At 41.6% G+C, this 24521-nt stretch overlaps 1 protein-coding gene across 1 annotated transcript in view; it reads right to left on the reverse strand.

The window, feature by feature from the left end:
- The window catches only part of cntnap2a (contactin associated protein 2a), a 1233088-nt gene that overhangs the window by 602409 nt on the left and 606158 nt on the right, over positions 1 to 24521 (reverse strand). The window contains 4 exon segments of the mRNA XM_034162408.1: positions 583 to 767; positions 6966 to 7116; positions 7958 to 8010; positions 19714 to 19861. Of these exon segments, the coding sequence (XP_034018299.1) occupies positions 583 to 767; positions 6966 to 7116; positions 7958 to 8010; positions 19714 to 19861 (537 nt within the window).

Consider the following 24521-nt stretch of genomic DNA (forward strand, 5'->3'; position numbering starts at 1 on the left):
ATAAACAGAGATGGCCAACACATATACAGGGCTGGAAATTTGAATCTGCTTGGTCATACCCACAGCCTCAGCCTAAGCATGTTGTTGTTTTGCTGAGTGTGCTGTGGCTGTGCTGTAGAAAGGGATTAAATAAATAGAGATGGCCAACACATATGCAGGGCTGGAAATACCCACAGCCAGCTATTTTGCGGGTAATTTTCATTTCAACTTTACAAAATTCTATTTTGGGAGTTTATACCGTACAGACAGAAAGACAGACAGAAGTGGCAGCATGAAAAGCACATGGTACAACACTGTATGGTCTTATATAAATGGCTATTTTGGGGGTAATTTTCAGTTCAACTTTTAAAAAAATAGTACCAGTTTGTTCCCCATATCATGAGGATTCAGAATATACATAGTTTTTAAGGGCGACATATTATAGTTTGGGAGTTTATCCTGGATAGACAGACAGACAGACAGACAGATGTAGTCCTTTATGTATATGGATTAAAAGTTGATTGTGTCAAATTATACACAGTCTTTACCAAGAGTTCGAGGCTTCACGGTAATTTTATGTTGAAACCCCTCTTATGTCCTCACCTCATAGTCCAAATCCAGGTGGTCAAACTCCCCGTTAGTCCTGAAGTGCTGAGTGTGCCTGTCCAAGGTGAAGTTGACATTACGGCGGTAACGTTCAATAACCACAGAGTGCCAGTGGTTATCATCCAAGAGGCTGCCCGTGGTCACCGAGGTATGACCCAGGATTGAGCCGTACTGGTTACTGCCTGTAATTAGCATGTAATAATAATGTTAGTAAAGATTTGAACACTAATTCAAACATTCATCAAAAGTATTGGCTGAACTCGATGTGAACCTGTTAGTTTCAAAATATATAGAATTTTAAAAGACGTCAACTGTGCGCAACAGTGCAGTTAATATAAGGGATGGGATGTCATCTTCTTGTGATTCGTCGACTACTCGAAAACCATTTATTAAGTTAATTTAACCCTTGAAAGAACAGACCTGTTCGAGCTTCCAGTGAAGAAAGTGTGTGAATGTTGGCAGGTGAATTAGTCGGCTCACACAGGTCATCTAAGTCTAGTAAATGAATGCAGGTATTGTCTTCATGCTAATGCTGTTTTTTTTGTGTGTGTGATTTTGTCCTTATATTTGTTAAGATAAATGTCACTTTTGAGTTTCACCATGAAGATTTGAAATTGACTTCATTTATTTAATGTCAAATTTAGTCGCTGACTAGTTGACTAGTGGGTGGCTAATGGCACCCGATTAGTTGACTAATAATTTTCATTAGTTGCCCCAACCCTAGTTCATATAGAAGCCAAACATCAATGCTAGAAAGTTACAAGTGCTCTCTTTTTCACTGTTTTTTCACTGACAAAATCAAGTTGATTAAGGATAAAATTCCACCCTCCCTGTGTGGTACTTCTATTGTTATTTAGCCTGCTCCCAGCATTTGGTCTTCATTTAGGGCTGTGACACTTGCTGATATTTCGGCATTGGTGAGCAAGATCAAACCTTCCTCTTGCTCATTGGACATCCTTCCCTACAGGCTCTTTATTAAAGTATTTGAGGTAATTGGTCCGTGCATTACTAGAATGGTAAATCTTTCTTTGTCCACCGGTGTGTTTCCCAGTGCTTTTAAGCATGCCATAGTGTTGCCTCTACTGAAAAAAACAGGTTTAAATCAAATGGAGCTAAGTAGTTTTAGACCTATTTCTAAGCTCCCATTCCTGTCTAAGATCCTCGAGAGGGTGGTTTCAGACCAACTGACACTCTTCCTGGATCAGAATAACATTCATGACAGGTTTCAGTCCGGTTTTCGTAGACAACACTCTACGGAAACGGCTCTTTTGAAAGTGTCCAGCAACATTATGATGTCTGCTGATGCTGGGAAATCCACCGTGTTGGTTCTTTTGGATTTGTCCTCTGCCTTTGATAGTGTTGACCACCAGGTCCGGCTGAATAGACTGAGGGATCATGTCAGACTGTCGGGGTCAGTTCTTCAGTGTTTTTTTCATATCTGTCTGGGCGCAGCTTTAGCGTTTTTGCTAACCAGATAAGGTCAGAGTCTGCAGACCCGTTATGTGGAGTCCCTCAGGGTTCTGTATTGGGCCCCATTTTGTTTTTATTGTACTTGATCCCTTTAGGTAGGATCATTCAAAGATTTACTGATGTCTCTTACCAGTTATTTGCGGATGACATCCAGCTTTACTGCTCCTTTAAGCCATCTGAGATTAAGAGGCTTGATTCCCTCCTCCATTGTTTGGCGGAAATTAAACAATGGCTAACGAATAACTTTCTTCAGCTTAACGCATACAAAACAAAGACATTGGTTATTGCCCCTGATGCCCATATTCCAGGTATTCAGCAGTACTTGGGAGACCAGTCTGCTAAATCATATCTTCGAAACCTGGGTGTCATTTTTGACAAAGACATGTCGTTGGTACAGCACTGTAAACAGCTGACGAGGAATTGCTTCTTTCAATTAAGAAATATCTCTAAGCTCAGGAAAATGGTGTCTTGAAATGATTTAGAGCTTATTATTCATGCTTTTGTGTCAACACGTTTAGACTATTGTAACAGTTTGTTTTCATGTCTAAACAAGAAGGAGTTGCGTCGACTGCAGTTGGTACAGAACTCTGCAGCAAGAATTCTGACACAAGCTAACAGAAGGACTCATATTTCCCCAATTTTAAAGGAGCTTCATTGGCTGCCAGTATCCTTCAAAATTTTGGTTTTAACTTTTAGAGCTCTACATGGCCAGGCGCCTCCCTATATCTGTGACCTCATCCAGCCTTATGCCCCTGCCAGGGCTTTGAGGTCTGTGGACCAAAATCTGTTGATGGTTCCTCGCATCCATTTTGCAACCAGAGGAGAGCGATCCTTCCAGGCTGTTGCTCCCAGGCTTTGGAATGGTCTCCCGCTCTCTCTGCGCTCACTGGACTCTGTCGATACTTTTAAAAACCAACTTAAGACTTTCTTTTTTACTCAAGCGTTTGCTTAGCTTTTAGGCTGCTCTGTGATCCTATGTTATGTTTTATGTTTTTATGTCTCGGCCATTGTCTGATGTTTTGTGTGGTGTACTCTGCTTTTATGTTGTGAAGCACCTTGTGGCTCTTGTCTGTGAAAGGTGCTATATAAATAAAATTTACTTACTTACTTACTTTTCCTCTGAGCACTTCAATAAGAATAACAGAACATTTATGTGATTTCAACTGGAGAAAATTAGCGGCAAACAATTTCAGTGCTGCACATAAGAAAAATACTTCTTTTCCTAGATTCACGTATATTGTGCAGCCACAACGATGAAATTAACAATTTTACAGGCGAGGATTCAAATTCACAGCATGCAGCATGAACAGTTCTCCTCGAAATTTACTCACTATAGCACAGCTTTGTATAGATTTTTATGCATTTGTGCAGGATGATTTTTTTTTTTTGGACCAATTCTTTACCACTGAGTCATGCATGAGAAACTGTGCATTGTGCAAATTTTGTTGCATGACCACTTATATAGCTTCATAGTGGAGTGCAGCAGAGTTTAAGACAAACAAATCAAATCAAATCAATTTTATTTATATAGCGCCAAATCACAACAAACAGTTGCCCCAAGGCGCTTTATATTGTAAGGCAAGGCCATACAATAATTACGGAAAAACCCCAACGGTCAAAACGACCCCCTGTGAGCAAGCACTTGGCAACAGTGGGAAGGAAAAACTCCCTTTTAACAGGAAGAAACCTCCAGCAGAACCAGGCTCAGGGAGGGGCAGTCTTCTGCTGGGACTGGTTGGGGCTGAGGAAGAGAACCAGGAAAAAGTCATGCTGTGGAGGGGAGCAGAGATCAATCACTAATGATTAAATGCAGAGTGGTGCATACAGAGCAAAAAGAGAAAGAAACACTCAGTGCATCATGGGAACCCCCCAGCAGTCTAAGTCTATAACAGCATAACTAAGGGATGGTTCAGGGTCACCTGATCCAGCCCTAACTATAAGCTTTAGCAAAAAGGAAAGTTTTAAGCCTAATCTTAAAAGTAGAGAGGGTGTCTGTCTCCCTGATCTGAATTGGGAGCTGGTTCCACAGGAGAGGAGCCTGAAAGCTGAAGGCTCTGCCTCCCATTCTACTCCTACAAACCCTAGGAACTACAAGTAAGCCTGCAGTCTGAGAGCGAAGCGTTCTATTGGGGTGATATGGTACTATGAGGTCCCTAAGATAAGATGGGACCTGATTATTCAAAACCTTATAAGTAAGAAGAAGAATTTTAAATTCTAGAATTAACAGGAAGCCAATGAAGAGAGGCCAATATGGGTGAGATATGCTCTCTCCTTCTAGTCCCTGTTAGCACTCTAGCTGCAGCATTTTGAATTAACTGAAGGCTTTTCAGGGAACTTTTAGGACAACCTGATAATAATGAATTACAATAGTCCAGCCTAGAGGAAATAAATGCATGAATTAGTTTTTCAGCATCACTCTGAGACAAGACCTTTCTAATTTTAGAGATATTGCGCAAATGCAAAAAAGCAGTCCTACATATTTGTTTAATATGTGCATTGAATGATATATCCTGATCAAAAATGACTCCAAGATTTCTCACAGTATTACTAGAGGTCAGGGTAATGCCATCCAGAGTAAGGATCTGATTAGACACCATGTTTCTAAGATTTGTGGGGCCAAGTACAATAACTTCAGTTTTATCTGAGTTTAAAAGCAGGAAATTAGAGGTCATCCATGTCTTTATGTCTGTAAGACAATCCTGCAGTTTAGCTAATTGGTGTGTCCTCTGGCTTCATGGATAGATAAAGCTGGGTATCATCTGCATAACAATGAAAATTTAAGCAATGCGGTCTAATAATACTGCCTAAGGGAAGCATGTATAAAGTGAATAAAATTGGTCCTAGCACAGAACCTTGTGGAACTCCATAATTAACCTTAGTCTGTGAAGAAGATTCCCCATTTACATGAACAAATTGTAATCTATTAGATAAATATGATTCAAACCACCGCAGCGCAGTGTCTTTAATACCTATGGCATGCTCTAATCTCTAATAAAATTTTATGGTCAACAGTATCAAAAGCAGCACTGAGGTCTAACAGAACAAGCACAGAGATGAGTCCACTGTCTGAGGCCATAAGATCATTTGTAACCTTCACTAATGCTGTTTCTGTACTATGATGAATTCTAAAACTTGACTGAAACTCTTCAAATAGACCATTCCTCTGCAGATGATCAGTTAGCTGTTTTACAACTACTCTTTCAAGAATTTTTGAGAGAAAAGGAAGGTTGGAGATTGGCCTATAATTAGCTATGTAAAAGTAGAATTTTGACGTGTTTGTACTTTAATTTGTTATTTACATTTCTGGTGACTTTTACTTTTACTCCACTATATTTCCTCAATAAAATGTATAACTTTATTCCAGTATATTTCCCTTAAGCATCTTTGTTACTCGTTACTACAATATAAAAGTAGAAGAAATTTGATTGGGCAATGCCTGTTTGCAGAGGTCGGGCAGATATCCAGTCCTCTACAGCACCTTCCACTGATAAAACTTGCCGGAGTGACTGTTTCTAGCAGAAAAATGATAATTTCTCTACATTTTTGTGGATGCAGTTTTTCTGATTTAGAAACAGCCTGTCCACAATTTATTCATCAGCCCCCGTCAAAGCTGTTTAAAGATGTCAATCATGACTACCAGGACTCTGTTGTAGGTAAGAAAAGAGTCATCCACCGTTTTTTGTTTTTCGTTCCCCATGACGTGCTTTCCATGGGACAGTGCATGAAGGTTCTGTGGTGTGTTGGATTACTTTTCCTATAGCTGCGTTCTCCTGCTGCAGGAGAAAAGTTCTCCTAAGTTCTCCTGCAGCAGGGGAACGTGGGAGAACTTCCCCTGCTGCTCCTGCAGCTTGTCGCACAGCGCGCTGCAGGCTTGTTTTGTAGGGGAGGCTGGGGCCATTTTACCCCTGAAAATGTTCTATTTTCAACATTTTACTTTGTTTTACACCATTTTAGTTTGTAGCTCTGCAGGTATTCTCAAACAAGAAAGAAATTCTCTCTCATTGCATGGAATATCTATATATATATATATATATATATATATATATATATATATATATATATATATATATATATATATATATATATATATATATATATATATATATAAACCTCACTTGTGGGCGTGAATTTTGGGTAATGACCAAAAAAATAAGGTTTTGCATACAAGCAGTGGAAAGACGTTTCCTCGGTCATCACTCCTGGATAGGGTGAGAAGCTCGACTATCCAGGAGGGACTCGAAGCAGAGCTGCTGCTTCTTCACATCAAAAGGAGTCAGCTCAGGTGGTTTAAGTATCCGGTGAAGATGCCCCCTGGTCGAACTCCCTCAGGAGGACTCATGACTTGCTGGAAGGATTATGTTTCCCACCTGGTTTGGCAACACCTCGGGATCCCCCGGGAAGAGTTACAGGACTCAGGATTTGTTTAGATCTGATGTTTTAGTGTCATGCAAACAGACACCGGGTTTGGGATCCTTGCATCACTGTCAGTTGTTGCTTGTGAGTCAAGGCGAAGCATCTCTAAAGGTTGTCTTTGTTCTGTCAGCAACACATCTGGCTGCCGGTGACTGATGCTCTGCACATGTGGTGGCTGTTATTCACACAGTCGAGGTTAAGTCGCTGTGATAACACTTTATCTTTATTATAATAACATCATCACAGTTTCTTTGACAGATGTTAACAACGCTTATTTTTACCCCTGACAGCTGATGCACACATTTTGGTTATAAAGGGGTTAGAATGACACCTGAATGCTGCAGAGACAGCTGCAGCATCATGTATTAGACTGATCCTGTCACACTCACAATCAAAGCTACGACAGCTCAACTTGAAGTTTATCACTTGGATATTAATATGATCTCAATGCACAGAAACATCCATGTTATATATATGTAAAAGGGAACCACGCCCACCCAGATTGATCTGCAGTAGCAGTTTGGCCTTGCGGAGCTCCAGGGTGATGTAGTCTCCCTGCTGACCCTCTCCGTGGAGAATGACTCCCTCGCTGTCCGACGTCTTGAATCTCAGCGCGATCACATCCTTAATGATCTTCATCTTCTTCACCTGAAAAAAAAAACATCTGGTTTGTAAAGTCCATGCTGGTGTACTGCAGTCGTCTGGTTTGTCCAGACTGAACAATCAGCTGTTACATGTACAAAGAAACCCCCCAAACATGCCTGCATGAAATAATAATAACAATAATAAAAAAAAAAAAAAATCAACTGATCTTTTCAAATCGAATGGTTTACTTTGCTTTTTCACCTCAAAGAAAGCAGACCAGTCCCACTGGGACTGCTACACTACTATAAACAACAGAACTAAATAATAAGTAATACAATCAATAACTAATTGCACAATAAATATAGAATAAATACGTTTTGGGCAATCAAATTACTAAATCTATAAATAGACTAAAATATAAAGTAATTAATAGTTTGAAATTTTAATGCACAATAAAATAAGGAATTCTAAAAAGAATTTCCAAATTAGATGTTACTTATCAATAAATAGTACAAATTACAAATGAAGAGTTTTAGTTGAATTCAACATTTATGTACATTACTTTGTAATTTGAAGTATTTATTGCGTTATTATTTGATTACTTTTTATTTAACCCTTTTTATTGGCCATTATAATGTCAACCAAATTAATTCCTATATAATTCAGTCCATTTATTTCCTAATTAATAAATCCAATTGGCAGCAAATTCATCAATGTCTATTTTTATTGCATAATTAGCTAAAATTGGCTGTTATTAATTATTTCAGTAACACTTGTGATCCTCCTCACTACATGTTCTTGAAGGACCTTAATATGTTTAAATTTTTCCATAGCGTGGCATAATTTCTTCTGATTGTAAAATAACATGTCACAGAATATTACTGTGGAGTTGTAAATCCTGTACCTTGAAACGATATGAGATTACACCCTGGCCATCAAAGTTGATCACATCCGCCCCTAAAAGGGAAATGGAAAAAAAGAGCATGCAACGAGGAGAGAAGACAAAAGGGACAGGAAGAAAGAGACAAAAGGAAAGCTTAAGGTTAATCACAAACTATAACTGCAGTTTAAGGAAAAGTCTTTCAATTGGCCTGATTTAACAGAACTCCAACAGATGATCAGTCACTCTGTTATCCACAGTCCAGGTTGTGCTTTTCAGGCACACAGATCGGTGGTATTTGATAATATAAGCAGCATGCTGGTCATCGTCTGGTCATCAATGGTGGTGTCCTACAGCAGCCTATACTCAAGGTTCTTGAAATGGAGCAACACTTCCACCTGGTGGGCATTTACCATTAATGCAGGTTCTGCCAAAATGCTCCATTATTACAAAAGCAAAAACAAAGTTGCTTTTATGATTGATCAAGCAACAAATGTCACCTAATTGTAGGTAGTTTATCCTCATTATGTGTCCTTTTAGGTTGAAAACCCACAAGGCATGTTTGTTTCTGTGACCAGCCTGGAGCCCACAATGTTTCATATATTTTGATGAAATTCTTACTTAAGATTCATATCCTGGTAGCCAAGAACTGATTCAGTTTTCAAGGTCATAGATCAAGAATCAAAGTCAGGAAAACTGGGAAAATCCCCATCTTTATCATTGACTGAATATTCAAAAATTCCTAACTGTCAAAAAAGACCAAAACTCTTTCATATTTGAGATCATTATGTAGGCTGATATCCTTTATTGATTGGCAATGATTGATTTGGATCTGATCAATAATACAGATTTTTTTGGCCATTTAAATTTAACATTGAAAACCCCATTTAATGTATATTTTACATTATATCATAATCAAACATGCTCCAATCACTCTCATATTTGGAAGTGAGGTGCAGACTGGCACTCAGTATCACCTGACAAAGTTTGATCCAGATCTGTACAGATTGTGAATTTTGAGGACATTGGAATTTAATATTGAAAAGCCCATTTAGTGTACATTTTTAATTATATCTCAATCAAAATTGCCTCAATCACTCTCATTTGTGACAATGAGGTGCAAACTGGCACTCTTAATGAATAGACTAAGTTTGATTCACATTTAATCGGTATTGCGGATTTAGCGGATATTTGATTTTAACATTGACAAGCCCTTTTGATCTATATTTTGTATTATATTTTAGCTTATGAAAAGCCACTTCTAACAGGATGTTGACCTTGAACATTTTTATCAAGGTAAAAATTTGTGGAATTGGAAACTAGCGTTGGCAGAGGTTTGTGCTCTGTGAGCACGGTGCAGTTTTTGAGATAGTTGTTTTTGAGATATCATGTTAATCTGCAGGGGATGGAGTCATTTCTTTATGTTTCTCTGTTTATTCACAAACTGCCTCTTACATTGTTTGTGCCGCTGCTTTTCAAAGCTCTGGGAACGCCAGATTCAGACAAACACATGCATGTCTAGAAATTCACAGGAAACAACCAAATATCAGGTCATTGCCCAAGCTGGAACCATTAAACACAAACATGAAGGTTTGCATCTCAAATCAAGGAAAACCTGTGGCAGGGACGCGGAGTGGAGAACTGCAGGAGAGAAAAAAGGGGGCACAGGTGTTCTTCATCCTCACGATTGCACCAACCTGTCTGGTGGGTCGTGGAAAGTTGTATGATAGGTTGTAGAGAGCGTACAGAATGTTGCAGGCAATAAGGAAGCACAAATCAGCATTTACACCGACACACACACAGTGACACTGGCCCTCGCCAACAAACCTGAGCTCCCTCCATAAACACCAGAGGCAGGGAGCTGGAAGACTATTGCATCTGCATGCTTTGTTCTAACTTCAGCTCTTCAGAAATTATCCCACGCCGCCTCTCGCCGGATAAAAATACATCTTTCCATCTCTTACTGTTGCTCTCCCTCCTTTTCAGCTCCACATCTTATTGCTTTGTAGTCTCTCTGGCTTTGCTTCTTCTCCTTTCTCCTTCTGTCAGGTTTCCAGTGGAGCTCGTTGGCACAAAATCACAAAATGCTTATGAGTTCAGCTCAGTGCTGGTTGTCAGGAGGCTGATTTAATGGTGTGTGTGGGGGGCTCCGAGGAGTCTTCAACACCTGCAGACCACTGTTTAATGAAAGTGAAAGACCTAACCACGCGCAACAGGCTAGCTGCCGTTTTCTGGACCTACACCCAGATGGTGATTTTTCACCGCAGATGTGAAGTGACTGAGAGCAAGGAGGGAAAGAAAGAGAGCTTCCCAACTGTTTTGCTTGCAGCTGTTATTCATCAGTGTCTGAAAATTAAAAGCGGACTACGCACGTCAAGCTACCTGCAAACTGGAATATTTAAACCGGCTCATTCTTCATGGAGACATGGTGGCAGCTGATTCCATCCACACACCTGGAAATTCATGGGTTTCGGGTTTGTGCACATAGAGCGCACAGGTTCAGGGTGCTTGGCGATGATGTATGGCGACGCCATCCTGTAGCTCAGCCAAAAATAGAAGAAGTGCGTGCAGGTGCCAGTTCTTCCTCACTTCCTCAACAACTCGCTCCTCAAAGTGGATCATCAGTTTCTGCTATTCTGCAGCGATTGATGAATGAGGAGAGCCTGAGGTAGCTTCAGGACACACTTGAAGCATTATTTCATCAGGCCTGTCCACAGCCTGCCATCTCTTGAAAGAACAAAATGTTTGGGTTGGGAGCAGAACATTTGGGGCTGCTCTTTGTTGACTGGTGCCACATCATCGTGTAAGAAGGGACACTGAGTGCATCACCCTTTCCTTACACAATGACTTCTTTGTGATACCATCACTTATGGTTCTGGGACAATCGGTCCATTCCCACTGCTCAAAAAGTAGCGATCTTCCCAGCCAGGTGAAATATGGACATTCCCTTGGTTTTCTCCAGTCGTTGGGGTCTTCAACACTGATGCACCTGTGCATGCCACATGGCCAAACTGTCGCACTGTGAATCATTACAGGGGTACTAAAGTCTCCTAAAAAGAGAACTAATAAGAAGGACATCAAGTCATCAGTTCGGGTCTCTGGTTAGCATCGAAGTCAAGTCTCATGCAAGTCTCAAAAACCTTAAAGACCTGAATAATGAAGGAAGTATGCAAATTATGTTTTTCTGTCATAATGTAGACATGATGTTGAACAGGTAGCTCAGCGGGTAAGGTGTTGGTCTGCCATATGCAGACCTGGGTTCATGTCCTGCTCATGCTACCTGTCTGTGTCCTTGGACAAAACACTTCACTTGCCTTGTCCGGGTCCATCTAGCTGTAAACATGGGTACCAGGCTTGGCTGTGGAAGTAACCATAATCAGACTGGCATCTCATCCAGAGAGGGTCAGACTCTCATCCGCGTCACACTACAAATCCAGAGATAAGCACCACCTCCAGTGGGCCTCAGGTCCTATACAGGACTTATTTGTTCTTTGACTTTGTTGCAGTACATTATGTCCTAAACTGTGACTGAAGTTGGGGCTAAAGCCTGATCTAAAGAAACAACTGGAGGAGGATCCTTTGAACCACTGGAACAACTATGTCAAATGAGGATTTTCTTGGAGAGACTCAGATGAGGAGCACCACTTGTACTGTTGCATCAGCTGCAACACTCTGGCATTGTCACATGTTTCTCTGGGCATGATCCAGCACATCAGTGCCTCAGGGTTTAGGACTCCAGCAGCTGGAAAAGGCCAATGGAACAGTTTGGAGATTGTTACTTTTGGGAGTTGGGGATAGTCTGATTGTCTGCCTGGGTGATTGCCATCCATGACCCAAGGTGGCTCCAAGGTGTGTTGAATACAGTGATTGCACCAGTGTATGCTCCCAGGCCTAACCTTATGACATCATAAAGATCTAATGGAGTCCCTCCACTTTCTGGTGGCAGAGGTAATAAGCCTTATTCTAATCCAATTACATTTTCCACAACTCTGATTGGTTAATTGTGTGAGATTTCAGACCTTATAATATCAGTGTAACGGAGGCAAAACATTCAACCATTTCACATTTGGATGTATTGCTCCGCGATCTGACCGGTGTTCTGAGATGTCATTCCTGTCGAGAGGCCAGCCCACCGCGCAACTGCGCATGCGCACGCATGTGCAATATTGTCGGGATGCAGAATTGTTGCTTTATGCGACAAGACGACCAATTCGACAGAACACCGGCCTGCTAGCTGTTAGCGCTGTTAGCTGAGAGCGAGAGAAAGTCGTGTACTGCCGCCACAATGGGTGAATTTAAGCTACTGTATGAAAGTATTGGTGTGGACTCTGATACAGAATTACCGTATCACATTTGACGGATTTGATGGATTTGCACATTTCATGGATTACTCCGCACCCTGACCGCTGTTCGAGTGACGCTGCATCACAGTAAGCCTCACCAACCGAATTACCTACAGAAAAATAAACCATCCAAACGATGGAACTGGATTAGAATGAGAATAACCCCCTTGTGCCTGATGATTTGCAGATGTTCATGTTGGTTGTACGGTTGCAAATATCTGTTTTACCGGCTCAGCTAATGCGTCGCTGGTAAAACTCCTTTTTACTCAATTTGTGACCGTATAATAGCATGAACATTCGCAAATCATCAGACACAACACGGTTATTCCCTAATTACCCCAGCAGAATTATTTTTTTCAATTTCAATTTATTTCCTTTATATAGCTCCAAATCACAACAAGGTTGCCTCAAGGCGCTCCACACAAGTAAGGTCTAACCTTACTAACCCAGAGAGCAACAGTGGTAAGGAAAAACTCCCTCTGAGGAAGAAACCTCAAGCAGACCAGACTCAAAGGGGTGACCCTCTGTTTAAGCCATGCTACAAACATAAATTACAGAACAATTCACAAAACAAATATACAGGAAATGCTGCTGGTGCACAGGGCAGGAGGGTCTCCAGCACAAATACAGCTCCCATCTCTGGATGGAGCTGCACCTTAAACAGAGAGAAAAAACAGAATCAGGCATCAGAAAGACAAGAAATACTGTATAATTTACCAGCATTAAACAACAAGAAAAACAGAAGAAATACAAAGGTGATTGCCGGCCGCTAGCACTGAGCTTCACTAAAAGACCCAGAATTTAGGTAAAGTTGAGGCCGCGGCCCGTTCCATTTACTAATAAAATTAATTAAAAGAGTAAAAAGCGTAAGAAAACTATACCAGTATGCTAGCCATATGAAAGGGAAAATAAGTGAGTCTTAAGTCTGGACTTGAAAGTCTCCACAGAATCTGACTGTTTTATTGACGCAGAGAGATCATTCCACAGAACAGGGGCACGATAAGAGAAAGCTCCGTGACCCGCAGACTTCTTATTCACCTTAGGGACACAAAGTAGTCCTGCACCCTGAGAACGTAAAGCCCGGGCAGGTACGTAAGGTTTAATTAGGTCAGCTAGGTAGGGAGGTGCCAGTCCATGAATAATTTTATAAACTAGTAACAGAACCTTAAAATCTGATCTCACTTGGACAGGAAGCCAGTGAAGAGACACCAAAATGGGTGTAATATGGTCGAAGTATTAAAAGTCTGGCTGCAGCATTCTGAACCAATTGGAGAGCCCTAATTATGCACAACATGCTCTTCTAGCTTGTGTTTGTGTTTGGCATCAGTCCCGCTGCAGACTTACTGTACATACTTACCATCAATTCTCTGAATTGACAGACGGCAGTAATGCGTTTCTTGATGTGGCGGCGCTCTTTTAGAACTGTACTCACACGAGAGGCGCTGCATTTGTACAGAAAATTTAATTTGTTCTCCGACTCCCCCCTTTTTTCCTGACTCATCTATGAAATAATTGATTTTCTTGTTGATCCCGTGTTAATCAAAATGAAAATAAGCATGTAAATTCCATAGCATGGTGAATCATAACGGCTTCACAGCCTCCAGCTCGATGCTCCAACGCATACATGTGCACACATTCACACACTTATTACAGTCCCACATGACTCATAATATGCTGCTGCATTTAATTATCATAAATTTCCAAACCCTAGAATTATTCCCTATAAGCAGCATATTTAGTGATTATGTGGGGAACATAACATCTATATTTATCAGCCTCCTTCTCCTCCCACTACTCTGCTTTTCTGCCGTCCTCTTTCATCCTCATTGCCATGCTGCACTTCTCCCCCTTTTCATCTTCACGATGGAAGACAGCAACAAAATTAGTCCTTCTGAGAACCGGAGAGTTTGGGAGCAGGAGGAAGGCCAGATGGAGCGACGAACGTGAGAGTTTTCATTTTGTGACTGAACGCTGAAGACAGAAGTGGTGACAGCGTAATTATAAGAATGCGCCGCAGGCTTCAAAACGCGGCTGACAGACAACTCTGGAAGATGATGCGCCAGACCAGAAGTGGAGAGGGTGGACATGTGGAGGGGTGCGCTATCATGAGGTGATCCGACTGTGCATTTCCTGTGTGTCTGATGTGACACGTGTCAAGATATGGAGCATAGCGTTCATATCCGTCAGTAACAAACCCAGTGTGATTATTCAGGATAGCAACAGATAGATTTTATTGTTGCCATTTGCGTCCAATGCCCTCTGCCCAGAAGGCTGTCTGAGTTGTTGAGTGGCAGGACATCAGAAAAAGACATGTTCCGAAACAGAAACTGTCCATGTTTGTCATGGGAAATCCATATATTGTTTTTGAGGGATTGTGTGCTGTGTTTTCTTTTTTTTTTTAGTGATTAATTTATACTGTCTGTGCTGGCATTTGCTATTGGAAGTTTGCACATATGCGTCTGTATGTATATATAAAGGGGTGGGGGGCACACCCTTTCACATTGTCACTGTTGAACTGTCTTGGTTATTTTATTTTATTGTTTTTTATTGTTGAGTCTGCGCGCCAAATAAATTCATTCATTCATATAAACTACAGCAGAAGCACATATATGCTTTTCAGTTGTGCAGTGAGGCCACTCTGTTAGCTACACCTGATTACTTCCACCAAGAAGGTCATGGTTTTGTTTTCATGAAAGTTGGTGCAAGGGTAGAATGTTGGCCAAGGAAGAAGGACCATCAGGGCGGTGCTTATCCCCAGATATCCTGAGTGTGAAAGGATAAGACTGTATGACACCTCCTGGACAGGATGCCAGTCCATTACAGGTTACTTCCCCAGCCAAGGCTGGTACCCATTTACAGCCGGATGGACTGTTGCAATGCAGATAAAGTGTCTTGTCCAAGGATAATGACAGATTGTGTCAATCCTTCAGTGTCTCTTGGTCGACTCCTGGAAGGGAGGGTGCAATTCTACATCCAGGGTCAAGCTAGAGATGCCTGTGGATGGGTTTGTTTAAGGACAGAATTTCATTGCACATTGACAAGCACACGGTCCTTGACAGATCCTTAGCCTGGACCAATGGCTGGGAAAATCCAGGCGATTGGAATCTGAGAACCTGCTGCAGCCTTCATCCATCTTTATAGCTGTTGGGTTCCAAGCCATGACCTACAACACCTGCTCTGCCACTGGGGACTTCTTGTTTCACCAGAGCCTTGTTAGACACCTAGTGTGTAGGGTTCCTGTTTGGCCTTCATGTTTACCATAGAGGCCACGGAGCACACAAGTTTCCCACTGCATTTCACCTCAACAGGCAATACCCTACTTGATCCACACCCCCGGGTGACACAGCATGGATAAGGGGTTGGATTGTGACAACCAAGGCAGGCAGTGTGAAGCACACACAGGAAATTAGCATAGCACATCCTTCCCTGAAGACTCAGGTTTCAAGCTTTCAATCACATCTGCCAATCAGTAACAGAAGCAGCTGGTCCACAATTTAATCTTCAACTTATGGGAAATGTGAAAGCTATTTAATGATGTCAATTCTGACTCTGTTCCTCTGCTTCTTGCAGTCACTGTCCAGGACTCCACTCCTCCACTCCACTGCCTGATGTTGGTACCTGTTGCTGACCTGAGTTTTGCCTCCTCCACCCCCCACCCCCCATCCTGTTGGTCACTGTCTGCCGCTGGGTCACTGGCCACACCTCCTCCTCATCCTCCACCCCATCGCCACCAGTTGGTCCCTGTCTGATTCTGATGCGGGGGTAGGCTCCAACTCTGCCTGCTCCCAATGGCAGAATTCGAGTTGGATTTACCCAGAAATGGTCAGGAGCAGGACCAGCCCCAAAGACTGGCCATCATTTGTCAAAAGTTATATCTGTGGAATCAATTTTCAGCAATCTCTGGTCTCAATGGTAGAACTGAATGTCGGTAAGTATATTGATATTCCAACTCTTATCACAAAGAGTCACCCTCACCAAACAGCAACAGCTTTTTAACCCAATAAAAGCCACAAGCTTAAATTTTCTGAGCAGACATATATGTATTATTAATAAAAAGTTGTTTGTAAGTGCCGTATATATCTGAAGTGGCTACTACAAAGAAGGGAGTGTGTATGATTGTGAGTCTTGTCACACTTATCTCAATCAATCAATCAATCAATTTTATTTATATAGCGCCAAATCACAACAAATAGTTGCCCCAAGGCGCTTTATATTGTAAGGCAAGGCCATACAATAATTACGTAAAAAAACCCCAACGGTCAAAACGACCCCCTGTGAGCAAGCACTTGGTGACAGTGGGAAGGAAAAACTCCCTTTTAACAGGAAGAAACTTATCTCTACTCACTTGCTTTTTCTTTTCAACACCGGTAAGAAATGAAACAAGAAAAATATAATCAAAAGGCTCTGTACTGCCTAGAATACACTCAGGGTGCTTATATTCACACAGACACACGCACGAATTCTCCCGGAGTAATCGCATCTCCGGTGTGAGAGATGTACGTGTGTCACTTAAAGCAGTAATTTATGCAGAGTCTTAATTGAAAATTGTTATCAAAATCAATTTGGCAGCCTTTAATTGAATGAGAGCAAAGAGGCTGCAGAAGAGCCAGGTCCCAGGATGATATGCTCGAAAACAAGAGAGTGTGTGAGTTCGCTACTCTGCATGGGGGTGTTAGTTTAGCTCATTTAGATCACTTTTTAACAAAGTCATCTTTTCAAACCTGTTGTTGTGTCTTCTGAGCTACAAATGTAGTGGAACCAACACAAGGGGGAGTGGCCATTATCAAGAAAAATAAAGAAAAGGGAATTCCAACACAATCAGAAATGTGTTAACAATAAAAAAAACCACTCCGATGAAAGGAAGTACTCGAGTTACCAAGACCATCCAGTTAGTGGATGGATACATGAACATTTCCAAGTCACTGAATATGTCCAGGACTTCATTTCTAACAGTCATTTAGCAATACAAACAATAGGGTACTGTATGGTAAGTATGTGTCAAGTAGGCAGTTCTCAAAAACTGAGTGTCCATACTGGGAGGAAACTTGTGAGGGAAGTCACCAAGACACTCATTACAGTGCTGAAAAAATTACAGCTTTATGTGAAGGTGAGTAGAGAAACTGGGAATGCCTGTTGCAAGGCCATTGACAAATGCATGTCGGAGTGAAGCAGGGAAGGGTTGTAAAACAGATCAGATCTAGGCTCAGGTTTCCCTGTGGGTCTCCTGGCAACCTGCAGCTGATGTTTTGCATGTTTCCTTTCAAGAAAATAGTAATTATAGAAATTATGTAACATGAACTGTTACATAATTGTTACTGAATTGTTACTATTCATCATCACAAGTGTTAAGGTTTATGCCATGTTGACCTATTTTGGAAAGGCTTCATTTGCCATGAATTACCATAGTGTTTATGTAATCAACAATTTTGCTTAATTTTGATGCAACTGGTGAATCCAAAAAGCAACTTTGTGTTGCTTTGTTTTGTTTTGCCACCTGCTGAACAATGCCATCTGTTGGACATGTCCGGGCTTTTGTCAGGAAATAATCATAATCACACGCATGTTGGAAATTAGGAGCAGGTGTGGTTTTGAACTTGCATGTAACTTGAACTGAGCTTTGGTTTTCCATTTCATTTCCCAAGCCAAAGTCTGATAGTGCAGCAAATAACTGAAAGAATACTTCACGTGGTGATACAAGCACCAAATTCAGCACAAATCCACCTTAGACATTGCTCTTTTGAAAAGAATCGAAGGCCCACTTGAATTTTGCCAAATTTGGTGCTTGTATCACCATTTGAACAATTCCTCTCTAAATATTCTGTTATCTGCTGCACTACGACGGCCACTTTCAAAAATAAGCATGAGTGACCCCACTCGTGCTTATTTTTTAGTATTATTACAACTTTATGCTTTTCAAATGCAAATCTTCTGGCAAGAAAGCCTGTTGCATAATCAGTGAAATTTGCGGACATACTCGGGTGTAGGTAGCAAAGGTCTCAGCCATTTGTCCAGTGTTTTTAGTTTAAAAAAAAAATCTACATTGGCTCAGTTTTTGGTCAAAGTCTCACCTTTGGTATAATTGTTTTTAAAATGTGTGACAACATGTGTTTACATGAGTGGAAGAGATTGTCATGATATTACTGAGCATATTCATATTTAAGATGGGCGGCAGGGGTGGTGGCCAAGTGGTTAATGCGCTTTGTTTCAGTTCAGAAGGTTCCGGGTTCAAATCCCACCCCTGCCACAGTTCTCCATGTAATGTGGAGTTGTGTCAGAAAGGGCATCTGGTGTAAAACCTGTGCCAATTCAACATGCAGATCCACCTTGGATTTGCTGTGGCGACCCTGAGTGCAAACAAGGGAGCAGCCGAAGGGACTCAGTATTCATGATGGCCACCAAAAATCCCTTTTTACATGGAAATGCTCCTATTTGAACCATTAAAATATTTAAGTCAAATTCAATTTTATCATCCTGTATTTGGTTTTATTTGACATTTTTGGTATTTATTATGTTTTATTTTACTTATGTGACAAATTAGAATTAGGTTTATTGCATTTAGTATTAATTTTTCCACCCAGTGCATATTTTGAACTAACTACTTTTCAAACTACTGCATGTTGCTGCATTAAAAGGTGTTGGTAACACTTTATATTAACTGCAGGCTATAAAGCATTAGTAAAGCATTTATAAAGTGTAAGTAAATGCTTAAATAACTACTTGTAAAACATTTACAAAGCATTCTTTTTTATTAGCTACTCATTGGTAAGAATGTAAATAGATGGCTTAATAATTTTTAATAACAAAATATGCAATGTCTTTATTAAACATTTATAAATGATTTTTTTTTTATTCTCTATAAACCATTTAAGAATCCCACAATAATGACATTCCTCTTATGTTCTTTTAGCTTTTAATTTGTGAGGAAAAAATGTAAAGACAATAAAAATATGATTTACCAAACCATGTGTTTAGTGTTGAATTTATTCTGCTATTTATTCTGAATTTATTATACTATATCTTAATATCTGCAGCCAACATGTTCAAATGCCAATTTATGCCACTAAGAGTGACATATACATGAATTCATTAATCTGGCAGGACTGAAATCCTACAATTACACCAAGATCACACAAATGAAATAAGTAATGACATTTTTTTTTGGGGGGTGGGGTGGGGGGGGTGGGGGGGGTGGGGTGTTAGGGTTAGAATATTTGGGAGTAAAATATTTTGGGATAAAAATATTTGGGGACTTCTATGCAGCTATTGGCAGCTATTTTCAAGTAGCCAATCCACCACATTTGGTTCATACTCTCTTGGGACTCATCGTGCCAAAGTTGGTGTTTGTACCAGCATTTGCACGATTTTGCTGTGAAATTGATGTTATCTGCTCCACTTCATGTGAAGACAACATAAAGTGAGATATTGGACTCTACTCACAGTACGAGCAGCCGTAGATTTCGATGCGCAGACCGATCCGTCCCTCCTCGCTCCAGTCGAGTGGGATCAGCCTGAGGAAACGGGCCACAAATCCCTGCTGCAGCTCATGACGGACCACACTCTCAGAGTTGGAGTTCCCAGAGAAAGCCTAAGCGCACACACAAACACACACAAAATTAAATTAAATACAACAAAGCCACACGCCTGCAGTCAAACAAGCAGCTCTGAGAGTTGGAGTGTTTTCTGCACTCACCACTTCCTGCCCTGCAGGTGTATACACACACACACACACACACACACACACACACACACACACACACACACACACACACACACACACACACACACACACACACACACACACACACACACACACACACACACACACACACACACACACACCAAACATACTAAATAATTACCAGTCCACATCTCCAAAATGAACTCGATAAGACAGAGTGACTACAGGGGATTCCAACAGGTCATTGTCCTTTCCTCAAAGTGCATGCTCATATTTAGATGTATTTCTCCACCCTAAAACATTGATGAGGGATGTGACCTGGTGCAATTTCCGCTGCCTTGTCACATTAGTGCTTTGCAACACTGAGCATGTGCAGGATCTGAAATCTTAGCCTGGACAAAACTATATCATCTGCATCAAAATGACCACAAAGAACACAAGAGCCCAGAGTGTGTGATTCTACACAACTGTGCAGCACGTTTCCACCTTCAGAGATGAACACAACAAAATCTGACTCGGTGACTTCTCAGTCTCACCAGGAGTCACATAAACATCATTTTCCTTGTACTTTGGTAACTAAAGCTTTCATTCTGCCGTGCGTGCAGCCACTTTGGGCCTTTTCACACTTTCAGTATGTTTACTTTGTTTTGCAGCAGGGAATTAAATGTGTCAATTCTGCACATTTCCCTGAATTTAGTTTGCTTTCACACTTTTTCCCCCCTTAAGTAGCCAAAAGATGTAAACAAAAACCATATGTTCTGGATACAAAACACACCAGGTTCCTAATCACACATTTCAAATAAGCTCGCTGTGGAAACACCCTGTGAGAATTAAAGTGGAACTTTGGGAAATACATTTTTTTGGTCAAATGATAATTAGAAACAAACCCTCATAAAATAATACTGTTGCCCAAGAAAACACACAGCAAATTCTCTCTCTCTCTCTCTCTCTCTCTCTCTCTCTCTCTCTCTCTCTCTCTCTCTCTCTCTCTCTCTCTCTCTCGACACACACACACAAACCTCAAGAACCACAAAACTCTCAAAATCGCAATGTTTATACATTAACACTGTAAGCAAAAAAATAGATAATTCAATCAATCATGCATTTCCGACATTTATAAATGCCATTTTTTTTTACTGAATTTTGGGTTGCAAGTAGTACATGTACCAGAAGCCCTGAAATGCTCACATCTTCCACTAGATGGTGACAAAAGCTGCTCATGTCGTGCTCAGCCCTGGCTCGGAGTATAGGCCTTAGCTCTTGGTGTATTTCCTCTGATTTTCTGGTTTTATTTTTCTTAAGTTTTTACTTTAAATCTCAGTTTGGTTCTGTTTGTTGCTTTTCTTTGTTTTGCACTTTTGTCACAGTTCATTCTTTGGTTATCATTTATTCTGTAGTTGGTTATTGTTTCTTTCACTCATGGTCCGTTAAGTTACTTTAGTCTTAGTTTAGTTCTATTGAGCTCATTTATCGTATTATGCTTTAGTCACAGGTTTTTGTTATTTATCTTCAGTGTTGCTTAATGATTATGTTCCATTTGTCATTAATTGCATTTTCTGTTTATCAGTTATCTTGTTTTATTCTTTGCATTATTCTGTATCCACCAGGTTTTGTTTATTTGCGGTTTAACCAATAGTTTGTTTTGCCTTCATCAGTTATTTTATTGTATTCTGCTTTGTCTTAGCCAGTATCTGTGTCGTCCTAGTTTGGCTTAGGTTCCTTGTTTTTTCCCTCTTTAGACTAGTCACAGTATTTCTTAGTTCTGCCCCTTTTTGTTTTGCTCACGCATTATTGTTTGTCAAGAACACATCACAGTAGAGAAGCTTGAATCTTCGACTGGACTGGGTTGCTTGATGTGAGGATGTTTCGTTTCAAATCACAGAAGCTTCCTCAGCTAAAATTCTTGCTCTGGTAGTCTGACTTCTTCCTTGACTCTTGTAGAGAAGAATAAACCAGAAGCCAACAAAAGCTGGAGTTTTTTTTAACCTAACCAGACCCCACCTACCGAGAGGATGACTGGTATAGGCTAGTGACTAAACAATAGCTCTAATTAGAACCTATTTTGCTCTAGTTAGCACTCTCCTAATGCCAGGATGGAAACCTCCCCTGATGGCTCCCTTGACAACTCTCTCCTGATAACGTGAATGTCTCATTACCATGAACAAAAGACTGAAACTGCTTTGACCTGAGTACCACATTGTAAACAGGGGACAAAGCGTGTCTGAGACCCGCTCCATGGTTAAGGCTGGGTTTCAGCTGTTTTACAAAGAATGCTTCCTTGACACCTCTCTCAAACCATTTCTTCTCTCTGGCTAAGATTTTAACTTCCTTGTCCTCAAACGTGTGGTTAGTGTCTTTCAGGTGGAGATGAACTGCAGACTGAGGTCCACTGGCGACCTCTCTGCGGTGCTGGTATAGCCTCTTGTGTAAAAGTTGCTTCATCTCACCTATGTAGTGTTCATTACAGTTTTCCTGACATCTGATATGATACACTACATTGCTCTGTTTGTAACTAGGGATCCTGTCCTTAGGGTGAACTAATTTCTGTCTCAAGGTGTTGACTGGTTTAAAGGAAACTGGGATTTTATGCTGTCTGAAGATCCTCTGTAGTTTTTCCCCTACTCCTGCTAAATAAGGGAGAGACACTCCTCTTCTTCTTGTCTCCATCTCCTGTCTATCTGGTGTCTTTGTTTTCTGGGACTTCTGCACTTTGTCCAGGGACCATCGTGGGTACCCACATACTGTGAGGGCTTTCTGTACAAGTTGGCATCCTCACGTGTGAACTTGATACTGGAGTCCACCGAATTGATGTGTTCTGTAAAGTCCTCGACCTCCTGTTGCTTGATTTTAACCCATGTGTCATCGACATATCTGAAGCAGTGACTGGGAGAGATGCCCGTGAACGATGTCAAGGCTGTCTTCTCCACTCGCTCCATCTCCAGATTGGCCACAATGGGGGATACTGGAGACCCCATCGCACAACCATGGATCTGCCTGTAGTAATTCCCCGCTAAACAGGAAATACGTGGTGTTAAGACAGATCTCCAAGAGTTGGCAGATGTGGTCTGGTGTAAGTTTGGTCCTTTCAGGTAGAGACATCTTCCAGCAGTCTCTGCCTCACAGCTGAGATGGCCTCAGCGGTGGGGATGCAGGTGAACAATGAAGTCACATCAAATGACACCATAGTTTCATCTGCCTCCAGCTGCAGGTCCTTGATTTTGTTCACAAAATCTTGTGTTCTCCACATGGTGGTCTGAGTTACCCACTAGAGGAGCCAAAATCCACTTGAGGTGCTTGGCCAAATTGTATGTGATGGAATCTGTGCTACATACAATAGGCCTGAGTGGCACGTCCTGTTTGTGGATTTTGGGCAGTCCATAGATGCATGGAGTGGCGTCCCCCGGGTACAGTCTGTAGTATGTCTGCCTGTCGATGAGTCCCTTTTTCTCCAGGGTTTGGAGGCAGCTAATGATTTTCTTCTTATAGCCACTAATGGGGTCTCTCTTCAGATGTTCGTATGTACTGGAGTCATTGTGTTATGTGGGCCGCTGAAGAGGAGGTACTGCTGGCCCACCACCACCAGTCGGCGCCCTGCTTGGAGTGCGGGCTTCAAGCATGAGAGGGCGCCAGAGCTATTGGAAGTGACAGCTGTCACCTGTCAACCTCACCAGCTGTCTCTCATTAACCTCCTTACAAGAAGCGGATCACAACTCCACCTCCTCGCCGAGAAATCATCTACCACAAAGGTAATCTTCTCTGCTGTGATTATCGATTGTCTAAACTTTGTTCTGTGTGCAGCCGCATTCCTGTGGTGATCCAGAAGAGGGACCAACAGGAGCTGCACGAGAGAAACGTATCTGGAGGTGGAGGTTTTCCCTCCCAGAGACTTTGAGTGTAAAGGTTGCTGAGTGTGAGGACTCACACTCACCTCCTTCTGTGTCTTCTTTGCCAGCAGTACCAGGGCCGACAACGGAGGACAGAGACCACCTGGGGATTCAGGACTTGGCGGCTCCGGTGTTCTTCAGGCCGTTGGTGGTGGAAGCGGTGTGGGCCCCGGCTCCTCGTTCATCAGAGGTCTCCTATCTTCGAGCCTGCCCACTGTCCTCTTGTATACAACTGGCACCTGTAATTTCTGTTTGTATTCCGTTGTGTACTTTCGCAACATTAAATTGTTACTCCTTTTCTTATCCATTGTCCGTTCACTTGCGCCCCCTGTTGTGGGTCCATGTTACGACACCTTCCCAACACATTGAGCAAGTTGTTGATCTTGGCCTCGTAGTCCGATGTGTTCAGGACTACCGTGCATCTGCCTTTATCTGCTGGCAGGATAAGGATGCTTTGGTCCTTCTGCAGTGCTGCCAAAGCTTTCTGTTCTTCTCCTGTGATGTTGGACGGAGGAGGCTTAGCACCATCCAACACCACAGGAGAAGAACAGCAAGCTTTGGCAGCACTGCAGAAGGACCAAAGCATCCTTATCCTGCCAGCAAATAAAGGCAGATGCACGGTGGTCCTGAACACATCGGACTATGAGGCCGAGTTGTGTTGTGCTCCTGAAGAAAGCAACAAA

The sequence above is a fragment of the Thalassophryne amazonica genome, chromosome 1 (genome assembly GCF_902500255.1).
Source record: "Thalassophryne amazonica chromosome 1, fThaAma1.1, whole genome shotgun sequence".
NCBI lineage: Eukaryota > Metazoa > Chordata > Actinopteri > Batrachoidiformes > Batrachoididae > Thalassophryne > Thalassophryne amazonica.